General features: G+C 44.5%; 1 protein-coding gene and 1 long non-coding RNA gene across 3 annotated transcripts in view; one reads left to right on the forward strand and one right to left on the reverse strand.

Annotated features, from left to right (window-relative positions):
- SLCO3A1 (solute carrier organic anion transporter family member 3A1) overlaps nt 1-5,191 on the reverse strand; it is a 322,035-nt gene extending 316,844 nt beyond the window's left edge. The window contains exon 1 of one of the 2 annotated variants that reach the window (XM_047795306.1): nt 4,801-5,191. In XM_047795306.1, the coding sequence (XP_047651262.1) occupies nt 4,801-4,980 (180 nt within the window). In that variant the 5' untranslated portion in view covers nt 4,981-5,191. The remainder of the gene's footprint in view (nt 1-4,800) is intronic. The other variant, XM_047795305.1, reaches the window with a different exon arrangement.
- LOC125135308 (uncharacterized) lies at nt 4,336-11,440 on the forward strand. The gene is made up of 3 exons (XR_007136942.1): nt 4,336-4,803; nt 6,818-7,016; nt 10,918-11,440. It is a non-coding gene; the product is annotated as an uncharacterized LOC125135308 (long non-coding RNA).
- The last annotated feature ends 2,953 nt before the right edge of the window (nt 11,441-14,393 follow it).

Raw genomic sequence — 14,393 nt, forward strand, 5'->3', positions numbered from 1 at the left:
AGAGGAAAACCCCCATGGAAACTGAGGTATGTACACAAAGCTGACTGAATGGAACTTTCAGAAATAATTTTTGCCCTAAGTGATTATTAGCTAAACATTTTTCAACCAAGCTGTAAGAAAAGAAAAAAAAAATCAGAGTAAATTTATTTCTTCCTACCTGGGGCTATATAGTAATTATGCAAATGGCAGGGAATTTGTCACTTTGAGTAACCATAAGTGTGTAAAATAATTTGATTAAGGAAAAGACAGTTGCCTTAGTCATCCTACTGATTTGACAAGGACTTTAAAAATGTCTCTCAGCTGCCTGCTTCTAGGTTGGATATGCAAAAAAAAAAAAAAAAACCCACCTTCACAATGATGCCTCTTTAGAAAAAAACAGAAAAAGAGCAAATCCAGCCATTTCACCTCAGCCATTAATTGCAAGCCCACTCAATGCTCTCAGACCAAAAAAAAAAGTATACAGTAGTGAGATGGAACCTTGTTCACATACTCAGACTGCTGACACTGTCACCAAAACCTCAGACTTTATTTTTGCATAACTCTAGTGGGAAGTAAGATAAAGACAAACATCATACAATAATGCTTATATATGGAAACAAAAAAAAATGATACAAATGAACTTATTTACAAAACAGAGACTTACAGTCATAGAAAACAAACTCGTGGTTCCCATAGGGGAAAGTGGAGTAGGGTTAAATTAGGAAGTTAGGATTAACATATACGCACTACAATATACAAAAGAGATAATCAACAAGGACTTAACTGGATAGCACAGGGAACTATACTCAATATTTATAGTAATCTATTAGGGAAAAGAATCTGAACAAGAATATATATGTATAATGTATGTATAACTGAACCACTATGCTAATGCAACACTAGAAATTAACTATACTTAAACAAAAAATAAATAAAAATAACTTAATAACAACCTACAAAAAAAAAGGGATATGCCCACCTCTGGTTCATAGGAACCTCCTGGGTGCTCTACACAGAGGCTAAACTGGCTTTTTTAAGTTTTCGTCCTGAGGAAATTCAAACCCAAGAGTAACTGAGCCTCATTTATAACTCCCAGAGGTGCCTGAGGTTTTAATTTCCTGCACACATCCTTATCAGCTCCAGTCCTCAGTAATGTGAGAATGCACACACATGTCTATAGGCAGGCCACCCCTCAGTGAATGTCTTGGAACATCTCAGTGGCTCCCCAGCAAACACCATCAAGTGCACACGACTTTCGCTCTGTGCAGTTCCCATATGCCTGTGCCTTCTCCAAACAGCCCAAGACTTAAGCAGATGTTACAGCCTTGCAAGTAGGTCAGTGCAGGCTGGAGCCATCCGAAGCAAAGACCCGAGTCGAGGAAAATTAAATTGCATTCTCTCGTCAGCACACAGTGACAATCAAACTGAACAGGTCCCTCTTCTTAGGCAGAAAAAAATATTTCATAACCAGTGGGCAGCCTAAGTAACTACAAGAGACCATCGCTGTGACTGCTGGCTTAGCTGAAGCATGATTTCCAGTTAAAACACTGGAAAGGGTAATTCATTTCAGAATCCACACCTGGCTTGGGTTGCACCCAGGTCGCTTTATCTATATCATCATCGCTATAGAGTCTAGGTATCACGGTCAGTGTCCTTCTGCACTCCTCTAGAAGGCCCCACTACCCAGGCCAAAAGTTGCAGGTCTCCTGCCCAGCTTAACAATTAGTGGCATTTCCTATAGGTCTACCTTGAGTTGAGGCAGGTTCTTGAGGGAAAACAGACATAGCCACAGACCCAGGGACACACTCAGAGGGAGAGAGTGAGTCTAGCTTTTCAAAGTTGCTTCCCAAAACAGGTGATTTCCTGCTTTAGTTCTATAGTCAGGAAACCTATACCAGTGCCAGCGAAGACAGCGGGTAATCTGTCTCTTCAGGGAGAAAAGGTAAAAATGAAATGAAGCCTCCAAATATTAAAAAAAAAAAAAAATGGTATCTGGGAAGACAAATAAGGTAGCTACGACATGGACTCTGGGAATTAAATAGGAAATAACGTCATCGGCATAGAATCTGCAATCACCCTCCCCTCCCTGAAAGTAAGCAGTGTTGGCAGTGCCCCAAGATGTGCTCCTTCACCAGGTATCTGAAAATGCTTCATCAGAGGGGCAAGCTGATTGCCAGCATAAAGATCATATATAACACACACCTTGCACATGTACCCTGTGTGTGTGATCAGCTTCAAACACAGGTTCTCAGGTTTCCTAAGAAGGCCTTGATGAATGGAGAAAGTTGCCTTTCCTGCAAACATCCTGCAATGTTTCATTCTCAAATTAGCCATAAAGAAGTCTCACATGGCTGAAGGAACAACATCATCTCCCAAATAACAGATGAAAACTCCCAAGCAGCGGTGAAGAGCAAAACCCAGAGCAAGCTGATTCAGTCACCCCTGGCAAGCAAACTATTTATTTTCATGAGGTTCAGATGGCAAGGTGGAGCCCTGAGCACCTTATGCCTCCACTCCTGGTAATTACAATGAATTCAATTTCCTAAGCCTGTCCTCTCGTGGGCCTCTATCTGCTTTCTGCCAGTCACCTGTTGACTCCTGTTACCCTACCCCTCGAACCAGGCTCTTTATCAGCCCAGGCTGGAAATGCCAGGAGGTCCCCACCAGGTGGACTCAATTCCTCCTCTGCCTGCCACTCGCCTATTCTAGGATCAAAAGTCTGCCAGCCCGACCTGCAACAGCCACCCCTCCACTAGCCCCCTGCTTCGTAACTTTCTAAAGGGGCTTAGACCACTCATCTGATTGAAGTCCAGCTTCATTTCTTTCCAAAACCCTTAGGTCACTGAAAGCTAAAACTAAGCCCATGCCTTCATCATCTGTGGTGTAAAACGTTCTGTTGTTTTTTTAGGTGGCAAATATTTTATTTGTAAACGGTGATCTTCTAAATCTTTGTCCACAAATTCCAACCCCCATAGTACTCTGTATACTTCAAAAAATCAATTTTTGCCAACATTAGATAATATTATACAGAACATGAATAATGCACTCTATTGAACAAAATTGGTTTGAGGCAAACTGTTAAAACTAGAGGCAGCTGTTGATCTACTGATCACCTCCTTTTAAATATAGCCCCAGTTAGGTATTACCTACTTCACATATGCTACAGTCCTGACCCACCTGTACTTTTATTACTCTGCATTTGTGTTTTAGTAATATATGTCTCGATTTTAGTATTTTTAACACTCAAATACCCTCCAAGGACACTGATACCCTGACCCCCAAGACACGGTTATCCCCTAACTCCAAATCTCCAAAGGCCACAGGTACCGTCTGCAACTATGCAGCTGAACTACAAAGTGCGTTTTATAAAACAAAAATCTAAACAGAAAAGGAAATGTGCTTTTGGCTTTAGGATTCACTAGAAGCATAAAAGTCATGGATGCAGACAGTAACAGGGATTTAAATGCAAGGAGCAAAGAAAATACATTTGATTTTCAGAAGCCCTCTAAGTGTGCCACCCCAGGAACTTGAGCTGAGTTTGAACAACCCTCTCATAACCACATAACTGACTTTTCGCCACACCAGAGACCAAGCCTGCTTGTACTTCCCTCTGATAGTAAGCCCCAAGCCTGTGAATGGTCCAGGGCACTCCGTGTCTGGCTCTCATTAACTGCACCCCAAGGCCAGGAATGAGGAATTAATGGTGCCATCAGGAAGAGTGTAGCTGTATCTCCAGATATGGTTATCCAAAAGCCAAAATCTTGTCCAATTCTATCTCCATCAAACTTGGTCACTAACACTCAAAAAAGTCTGACATTTGATACCAGTTTCAGGTCAATAGCCAACTAATATCTTAACACTATACACACTGAAAAATCTTTTCCCGTTTGGTCAGAACTGTACTTGGGTCTGGAAGTGCACTCTCTCCAACCCAAGTTGGGAACACCTGCGCGGGGCAGGAGGCATCGGTAAAGTAGGTATTTGACAGTGCTGAGTCATTACAAGCTGTTTCCTCTGAAATGCACCCCTGGCTATTTCAGCATTAATATCCCCCTTTCGGAAGGCAAATGAAAGCAGTGTATATTGTGCACAATAATACAATACCCCCTTGTGAACCAGTTGGGGTAGGGGTAATTTAGGTCCAGGAATGGGTAGCAAAAACTACACAAACTCAGTTGCTCTCAAGGTACTATAACTTCATCCCAGACGCTGAGAGATGGCTATTAAGAAATGGAGTGGGAATATTCCCCCCGCCCCCGCCGCAGCTCCGGCTCGGATCGGGGCCACATTCGGACGCATTTTACTCTAAATTGTTAAATCCCTCCGTAATTGGCGAATGGAGAGCGCCTGGAGAAAATGATGCATAATGGATTTGTTCGCCAGGCGGATGGAACGGAGAGTAGAGGACGCAGGATGCTAAGGGGCTTTTCTTTCTATGTGCAGGTCACCTGAAAACCGCGAAGCCTTCCTCTCCAGGAGAGCTCCTGAACTCACCCTCTGGCTGTGCTTTCAAGAAGGGAGAAGAACGGCTTCACACCCACCTGCCCGCCGCCTCTCCTGCCCGGTCCCCCCCTCCCCAGCCTCCGCCAGCCGCGCGAGCAGCTGCCGGCATCCCCGGTCCCGCCGGCTCCCCGCTCGCTCAGCAGCCGGAGCCGGCAGCTCCCCCGGCGGCCGCCTCTGCACCACTCGCCAACCTCCACACCGGGCGGAGGTCATGCCCGCCTGCCCCCGGCGCCCGGGCTGCCCCTCCTCGCATCAGCCGAACACCCGGGAGCTGGGCTGGGGAAGGGGCCCCACGGCGGAGTTGGCACGGGGACTCACCAGGTAGGCGCCCACCGTGCCCTGCGCTAGCATCAGGGCGCACTCGGACACCAGGAAGATCTTGATGTTGGAGAAGCAGGACACCTTCTTTTTCTTCTTCTTGTTCCTCTGCGCCTCGTCCCCTTGCAGCTCGCCGCTCCGGCCGCCGCCCGACGAGCCGCCCGGCTTCTTCCCCTGCATCCTTCCCCCGGCCGCCGCTGCCGCTACCGCCGCCGCCGCTTTCCCGCTCGCCCCGGGAGTCGGGGCCGCTGCCGGGCGGGGGTGCGCGCGGCGAGGCTGCGTGCTGTCTCCGCCCCGGGCCCGCGGCAACCGCCCCCGTCCTGCCGGGGCTGGAAAGGTGGAAGGCAAGGCTCCTCGCAGCCGCAGCCGCCGCCGCCGCTGCCGCGCTCGCCCCCTTCCTCCTCCTCCGCCCTCCCCCCCGCCTCCTCCTCCGACTCAGGCTGTGCCAATCACAGGGGCTCCTCGCGCCGCCCGCCGCCGCCGCCTCGCCGCCCGCGGACGCCCGCCACTGCCATCGCCTGCTTCCCGTCGCCGGCGGGCCGCGCCTGCCCTCGCTTCCCCTGCTTCTGCCGCGAGGCCCGGGCCTCGATCGCCGCTCTACGCCTCCGCCGCGCAGCTCCCTGCTGCCTGTGCGTCCTCGGGGGAGGTGTGAGAGTACCTGACCGGGGCGCCAAGCGCGGCCGCGCGGCCGAGGTTGGGAGGGTCCCGCTGCCCAAAAGACGTGGGAGAGGGGGAGTCCTTGTGGAGTAAGGGAGGAGGTGCCCCAGCGGGAGGAAGGCAATGCCCGACCCCCAGATGGCGCTGCGGGGCCCGGGGCGCCGCCGTAGACACCGGATGGTACTGCAGGAGGAACTCAGGGCGCCGAGACCGGGTGCGGAGGCGCCCCCCTAGGGCGGGGACGTAGAGTTCGGGCAACAGCACTCTAGACCGGAGGAGAGGGGTGGTTTCTAGGAAGAAAGATAAGATCGAGAACCCAAGAAAAGGTTGGGGCACATCCTTCACCTCCGCCTGGGTGTTTCTGGGGACACATGTTGCACTTTGGAGCTTGGGGAGGTGACAGAGGTCAGAGCTGTTGAGGCATCTGCAGCCTACCGGTCTCTGCTTCTGCTCTCCTGGGCCACTGGGTGTACCTCATGGGCCAGAGACCCAAAGGAGAGAAAAGAACCAAATCACAGCAAAAGGGAAGTTCCGTTAATCCTTCGGGAGCCTCTCAGACTATCTGTGGCCTCCAGCCAGTGTTTAGGTGGCTGCAGGGTCGCAGTGACCCCAGTGGAGCGCCTGGAGCCCATCCTCAAGAATGATGGAGCAGCGAGGCTGGAGCCAGGCAGAGGTGATTAGCCACAGGCCTGCCTTTGTCCCCACCCCTCCCCTATCTTTGTGGCTCAGGCCACCTTCCTTGGCCTGAATGCCCAGATCCGGCAGCAGCTGCTCTTTCTAATCATTACCAGGAGTTTGGGCCACAAGGCACTACCAGTAGGACCGATAGTCCTCAGACAGCTTTTGGAAGTTCAGAGGAGACTGGAAAGGACTGGACAAGTACCCAAGAAGCACTCAGCATCTTCCACCTGGACTACTGGGGGCTCAACCAATCACTTGAAAAGTCTTTTCTTAATCGTTTCAAAGAAAATGACCCAGTCTCCTAGGCTCCTGGGTACCAAAGCCGGTTTAAATATGAAACTGAATAGTAATTAACACTTTCATAATTTTTACTTACTCCCAAAGAACTTGAATGAGAGCGGATGGTGTAATGGTGGGGGTTTTGTCTTGCTATACTATTTAAATCCTTCTGTGGTTCCAGACATGATCTCACCTAGGCTTGATGTCCCTTTCAGGTGCTCTCCTCCCCTTGTCTGGGCTGTTGCCTAGCCTAAGTGGCTCCCACCACAGAGGTCTTTTTCCATTTTCCCCAATTCCTGTCATTATTGGCTGTACAATTCCCCAAGAATCTGTCCCCTTACTGCAGCTACTCCCTTACTCCCTACACTGTCCCCCTCACTAATAGCCAGCTTTTCTACAGAATCTTTCCCCTCATCCCCTTGGCACTCTCCGTCACTCTGGCATCACATGTACCTCGTCACTTTTTCCTGAGAAGATCCTTGAGGTTCCAGTTCTTTTCCCTGCCACCCCCTGCCTACTGTGAGCTACAAAGCTGAGCTGAGACATTTAACTTGTTTCCGAACCCACAATCCTGTCGCTATTGAAATGGCATTCAAAGTGTGAGTATATTCTTCAAATCTCATTTACATACTTTACAATAACAAGAGTTAACATTTATTGTGTGCTAACTCTGGCCAGGCACCCTTTGTTTTAAGTGCTTTGCCCACGTTTTCAATTTAACCTGCACAACCCTTTTCTAAAGTAGGTACTATTATTATAGGCCCTGTCTTGGAAATAAAACAGGCCCAGAAATGTTAAGGAAACTTACCAATGTCTCATGTGTCTAATAAATGGCAAGGCTGGCTTTTGAAACAAAGGCATCTGCTATCATAGTCCCAGTACTGAACTCCCTATATATCATCTCTCGTTTATCACCCAGTGGCATCTGTCTCTTGGGGAGGACGGGATTCATACTGTTCCTGTTTTATAAATGGAGACACGGAGTTGTGGAGTGACTAGTTCAGGGTCACACAGCTGAAAAGGGACAGGACTTGAATCCAAGTTCAGCTCTCTTTGTCTCTACTACCTTGCCTTGGGTACAATCCAAAAGGGGCGCAGGTTTTTTATCAGCTTTGACCATTTATTTTACATACTACTTAGCTGTCTTTAGAGAAATCAAGCACTTTTGCTATCAGAGGATTCTGGATTAGGATTATAGATTTTTTTTCCCCTATGATTAATGGTGAGCAGCCATGTAAATAATCTAGTGCCTGAAGCTAAAAATAATCAAAGTCTGCCAGAAGGAAATCAGGTGTCAGCCTCATGACAGAAAGAAGGAATTTAAGATGTTCAATTTCTCTTTCTTCTCCATCATCCTTTGTTTACCTGCAGATCAGGGTTCCAGGAATAATGAGGTGGGTTTTATGAGCAGCAGGTGCTCCACTTGGCTCCTCTCCTGGGCAGACAGGGAGCAGCAGAAAAATAGTAACTGTCTTCATCTCTATATAGTACGTGACTGCTGGATAGAGTTTTCTGATGTCCTGTATCTCACTCAGATCTCACAACAGGGAGAGCAGATTTTATTAGCCTTGTTTCACTCAAAAGAAAGAGCAACAAGGAGTTCCTGCTGTGGCACATGGGTTAAGAATCTGCAGGAGTTCCCATTGTGGCTTAGAGAGTTAAGGAGCTGATGTCTTTGTGAGGCTGTGGGTTCAATCCCTGAACTTGATCAGTGGGTTAAGGATCTGTGTTGCCACAAGTTGCAGTGGAGTCTACAGATGTGGCTCAGATCTGGTGTTTCTGTAGCTGTGGCATAGGCCTGCAGCTGCAGCTCTGATTCCATCCCTAGCCCAGGGACTTCCATATGCTGCAGGTGTGGCCTTAAAAAGAAAAAGAATCTGACTGTAGCGACTTGGGTTGCTGAAGAGGCATGGGGTTCCATCCCCAGCCCTCACATTGGATTAAAGGACCCAGCGTCTTGCCACTGCAGTGTAGGTCATAGCTGCCACTTGGATTCAATCCCTGGCCCAGGAGTTTCCATATGCCACAGATGCAGCCATCAAAATTTTTAAAAAGAAGAAAAAAGGAAGAGCAACAAGTGGCTTTTTGGAGCTCACACCTAGCTAATGGCAGGAATTGTATTTTCCTGCATTTTCCATCCCAAATTGGTGAAGCTACAAAGAGGAAGGAGGAGATTAAGGGAGTTTGTAGGCCTCCCATAATGTGCTGGGCCCCCTCCAGCCAGCCTCTGGATGAACAGTTGACCATCACACTATGAGCAAGGCAAACAGACTTAAACCCCACCCACCAACTGGGTGACCTTGAATGTTCCTTTGGGGAAATGATATAGCCACCATCTCTAGGCTGGAGCCTTTTTCATTCATCTATCCCCATGGTGGTGGATGATGGATTTAGAACTGGTCAGTATGAATGACCATAGAACCTTGTGATTATTTTTGACCTCCTAACTACTTTTCTGGGTTAGGTGACTTTTCTAAGTTACATGAAAATATTGCTAGCTGAGGCTCTGGTTCCATGAGTTTTTACTTTACTGACTACTAGAATTGGCCGCTACAGCTCCAATTCGACCCCTAGAGGGAACCTCCATATGCCATGGGAGCGGCCCAAGAAATGGCAAAAAGACAATAAAATAAAATAAAAATAATAATTAGAGGTATTCTAAACATTGAGATGGCATATACTCTAGAAATCTGATCTAGGGAAACCTAAAGAAGATTGGGTAACATGGGAGATGAACTGGCTTTTGATTCCTAAAATGTTAATAAGCTGTATGTATATGCTTAGTGATTAGGATTTGGAGAGCTTTTCTTCTCCGCTTTAGAAAGGACCATCAATTCATTTATGTAGGAGAGAAGTGGGTTAACTTCGTGGGCCTGGGGAAAAAAATGACAATATCTTCCACTGTTACTGGGCTGTAGCAAGATTTCACAGCAAGCAGCCTCAGTGTAATTCAACACAATGAGAAACTGTTGTTCAAGTAATTCACATGAACCATCTTTTGCCAGCTTCAATTTTGTTCATAGGCAAATACAAAGTTGAAAAATAAATGCAAAGAATGATTTCTGATTGTCACTGGGATGGAAAATAGATGCTTAGATTCTCACCTAAAGATGGATTTTTTTTTTTTTAAGAAAATACACCAATCATATGTTGTGTCCAACCAAGGATAGAATTGGTTTGAGGCCAACTTCCTTTGGTTTGAAACTAATATTTGGACTGAGATGAAGCTTATTTTCTTTTCCACAGGGTTTTTCTCTCCCAAGCCCTACTTTCCAGTTAGCCTGATCCATATGCTTTTAAACCATATAGCCTGTGTTTGCAGCTTACTGTATCCATAGTTCTATATTTTTAATTATAGCTCTTAATTTGAATATATCCTAAAACTCAGGAAAGAAGTGAAAAGGAGAAACATCAGTGTAGATGCCATTTTAAAAAGGGTGAATCTAAAATCCAAGTGGAGAAATAGAATCAGATTTGGAATCCATTAATCAAATTTGGATTAAGGATCAGAAAAGAATATGAAAAAGAATGTATACATAGCTGAATCACTTTGCTGTATAGCAGAAATTAATACAACATTTTAAGTCAACCATACTTCAATAAAATTAAAAACAAAAACAGGGAGTTGCTGTTGTGGCTCAGCAGTAATGAACCCAACTAGTGTCCATGAGGATGCAGGTTCGATCCCTGGCCTTGCTCAGTGGGTTAGGGATCTAGCATTGCCATGAGCTGTGGTGTAGGTCGCAGACGCGGCTTCGATCCTGCATTGCTGTGGCTCTGATGTAAGCTGGCCGCTACAGCTCCAATTCGACCCCTAGAGGGAACCTCCATATGCCATGGGAGCGGCCCAAGAAATGGCAAAAAGACAATAAAATAAAATAAAAATAATAATAATAATAAACAAAAACATAATGGTTACAGACAGCAACTGTTGGCAAATGAAATAAGCCAGTGCTGAAAATGTTTTGAAGGCCCCACAGCATCTCCAGCCAAGGAAGTATGAAATTTAGAGGCTAATATGTCAAACTTTAGGGAGTTCCCTTGTGGTGTAAGGCGTTAAGAATCCATTGTTACTGCAGCAGCTTGGGTTGTTGCTATGGTATGGGTTCAGTTCCTGGCCTGGGAACTTCCACATGCTGCTCTGGTGGCCAGGAGGCAGGGAAAGATTTTCATGTGCTCCAAGCCTGACAGAAAGTGGCCACAGCTGCCCGCCTACCTGAGGGGCTAGAGGCTCCAGGACCTGTACCCTTGGCAGACCTGGTATAGGTACAAGTGAATTAATGCTCCAGCTCATCTAAGAGATGAAGTGTTCCTGGAGAGCACATATAAAGACCATGACAGAAAATCCATAAGGTGCAGCAGGCCACTGACCCCTCAGTCAAGACTATGAGGAATAGAGAAATCATAGACAAAAGAGAGAGAAGAGGAACATCCCTGCTCAGATTAGGGTCCTCCCCATACCCTAACTTCCTCACTCTAATGCCTTTCCGGCTCCTGCAGGCACTCTCCTCCCCTACGGAATGATGGAAAGGAAGGCTGAGGGCGTGACACACTGAACAAGAAGGCTGGCCAGTCTCCCACTGCTTGTGACAGGCTCAGAGTGGTCTGTAACTCATACTGGAAAGAGAACGAACGAGGGAAAACACAAGGAAAAGGAACCCTTCCCCACCAGATGCTTCAGAATCTAACTGAATTTGAAAAAGAAGCTGACAGATAAGAACTGGATTTACATAAACCAAAACTAAAGTTTTGGAATTGAAATCCAATTTTGAAGATCAAAAGTGAAATTGCAGAAAACCCAAACAAATGATGTGGAATCAGGCTAGAAAAGTTCTCTATCAATGTAGAGAAAAGAAAATCAGATGAGAGAAAAGATGGGCAACTTGGTAGATCAAAATAAAAGACTTAATATGTGGATAAGAAGGATGCCATCAAAGAAGATATAACCAGAATAAAATTACGTTGCTGCAGTTTCGAAGAAAAACAATGGAAGAAAACTTCTCAAGCTGTAAAAAGAAGTTGAATGCACAATTTAAAATAGCATACCAGGAGTTCCTGTTGTGGCTCAGTGGGTTAAGAACCTGGCTAGTATCCATGAGGATGCGAGTTCAATCTCTGGCCTTGCTCAGTGGGTTAAGGATTCTGCAATGCAGCAAGCTGTGGTATAGGTCACAGATGCAGCTCAGATCTGACATGGCTGTGGCATAGCAGCTGCAACTGCAGCTCCAGTTCAACCCCTAGCTTGGGAACTTCCCTATACCACAGAGGCAGCCTAAAATAGAAAAACAAACAAACAAACAAAAAGATAAATAAAACAGTGAACCATTTCCAGGCAAAACTAATGAAGATGCACAATTCAATATATTCTAGAAAATTTCTTTGAATATAAAGGCTTTTTAAAAATTCTATAAATATCCAGACAAAACATTAAAGTCACTTATCATCAAATGAAAACAGGCTGATTTGAGAAAGCATCACAAGAGTGGATGCCAAACGATAATGGCAAAGTCTAAATGGTAAAAAGAGAAAATGCTTATGATTCAAGCTGAATGTTGTTAATTTGCAAAGAAAACAAAAAAGACATTCTTAGTATTCTAATAAGGGGCTTGAAAAAGATACCACCCAGGCACTTTTCTTGAAAAATTTATGGAAAGATGGGTTCAAATGAACATATTAATTAAAGACAAAAACTCAAGAATAGCAAAAGTGGGTTCAAAAACATTGTGACAGTCCCCGCTAAACCTACAGAATTAAGTTAAAAAAAAAAAAAGGTTGTAAATAGAGTACCAGCCAGATGGAAAGTTTTTGTTGTTATTATTTCTTAAAAATAACTGAAAATAAAACTAATAATAAATAGGTTTATAATTCCAAATGATATTGGCAAAGAATGGGGAAAGAAGGGTAAGTGAGGATTTAGAAGGGCACTAAATTTCTCATCTTCCAAAAGAAGGAATCAAGTTATTATATTATTAATGAATTGAATAATTAGAGAAGCTATGCGTTCAAGTGTGATTTTTGAAAAACCCAATTAGAAGAATTCAAATATATATATATATAGTTTTTGTTGTTGTTGTTGTCATCTTTTTGTCTTTTCTAGGGCCACACCCGCAGCATATGGAGGTTCCCAGGCTAGGGGTCAAATCAGAGCTGTAGCTGCCAAGCCTACGCCAGAGCCACAGCAACTCAGGATCCGAGCCACATCTTCGACACACACCACAGCTCACGGCAATGCCAGATCCTTAACCCACTGAGGAAGGCCAGGGATCAAACCTGCAACCTCATGGTTCCTAGTCGGATTCATTAACCACTGCGCCATGACAGGAACTCCTTGAATATATACAGTTTTTGTAAAAATGGGGAAAATAAGCACCAAGAAAAAAATGTAATAGTGGGAAGGAAAGAGACTATTACAGTGGTTCAAATCATGGGCTTTCTAGTCAGGGAAAACTGGGTCTTGAAAGAGGTTCTGGCCCTTGCTAATACTGGTCTGGAAAATGTCTTACCTACTCAGACCTTCTCTTTTCCTGACTGTAAAACTGGAATAACATGTACTTCACAGGGTAGTTGTGGAGATTAAAGGAAATCTTTATCTAAAGAAATTAGTTCAATGCTTGGCCTAAGCATGAATCAATAGATGAGTTGTTGTTGCATACTGGTGTTGCCTTCATTTCTGCTTTCATTATCACTTACAGTAAATGATTGAGAATAGTCTCCCTGGTGCCCCTCCTTAGAGATGCTCTCCTGGCCCTGTTTCCTGAGCCCTCTCTTCAGTTGTGTCTGCTCTTTTAAAATTCTTTGATTTAGATCCTGTTCTAGATTTCTGACCAATTGCACAAACTTGACATTGAGAATGTTCCTTTCTCTGCAAGATGAACTTGCCCTTGACCAAGTGTGAGCATATCCTTATTTTCCTGCCTGCAGCTGCTTCTCATATCAATGTTCTTACTCAGTTCCCCTGAAAGCTGCCTGAGCAAAAGTCCCAAATATCCCAGAATGAGAGGATGGACAGTTATAACAATAAATTTAAACGATTTAACCTCCTAAGACTTCAGGATTGTGTTAAGAAAGATCCAACTGCATTCTACTCATAAGAAACATCCAAAACAAAAGCACAAAAGCAGATTAAAAATAAAAGAATGAGGCGTTCCCGTCGTGGCTCAGTGGTTAACAAATCCGACTAGGAACCATGAGGTTGCAGGTTCCATCCCTGTCCTCGCTTAGTGGGTTAAGGATCCTGGCGTTGCCATAAGCTGTGGTGTAGGTCCCAGACGCAGCTCGGATCCCGCATTGCTGTGGCTCTGGCGTAGGCTGGCGGCTACAGCTCTGATTGGACCCCTTGCCTGGGAACCTCCATATCCTGCAGAAGCAGCCCTAGAAAAGGCAAAAAGACAAAAAATTAAAAAATAAAAAAAATGAAAGAATGAATAAAGACTTACCAGGAAAAGCATAAAGAAAAAGTGAAGGTATTATTATAAAATTCGTACAAGAATGGGTACAAGGACAAAAAATATCAAATGAGTCAAAGAATGCATAAAAATATGCAGTCTTCAATGATGATATCAAAGGAATATGTATTTTATGCATTCAATATATAAAGCAAAGATGTATAAGAAGAAATGGACAGAACACAATTATTTCATTCAAAGACCAGAGTCATTTTACAGAATAACTATTCTTTGAAAAACAAGTAGACAAAGTAGCTACATTTCAAAGGATTTGTACTATAAATATTTAAAATGTATTTAAAAAAATCCAAGGAAAAAAGATTTTCTAAAGTATATAAAATGAACAAATTTTTAAAAATAAAAGTAGTAAAGTTGATACACAAATTTGAGAACTACTTTTTTACACTCGGGAATGTGTGAAAAGTAAAGAGAGAAAATTTAAAAGTAGAAAAGAAAAATAAAAGCAAGAAAATTTAAAAACAAAAATATTATTTAAAAGCACTATATTAATAAATTTGATAAACTGAATAA

The sequence above is a fragment of the Phacochoerus africanus genome, chromosome 9, assembly GCF_016906955.1.
Source record: "Phacochoerus africanus isolate WHEZ1 chromosome 9, ROS_Pafr_v1, whole genome shotgun sequence".
Classification (NCBI taxonomy): Eukaryota; Metazoa; Chordata; class Mammalia; order Artiodactyla; family Suidae; genus Phacochoerus; species Phacochoerus africanus.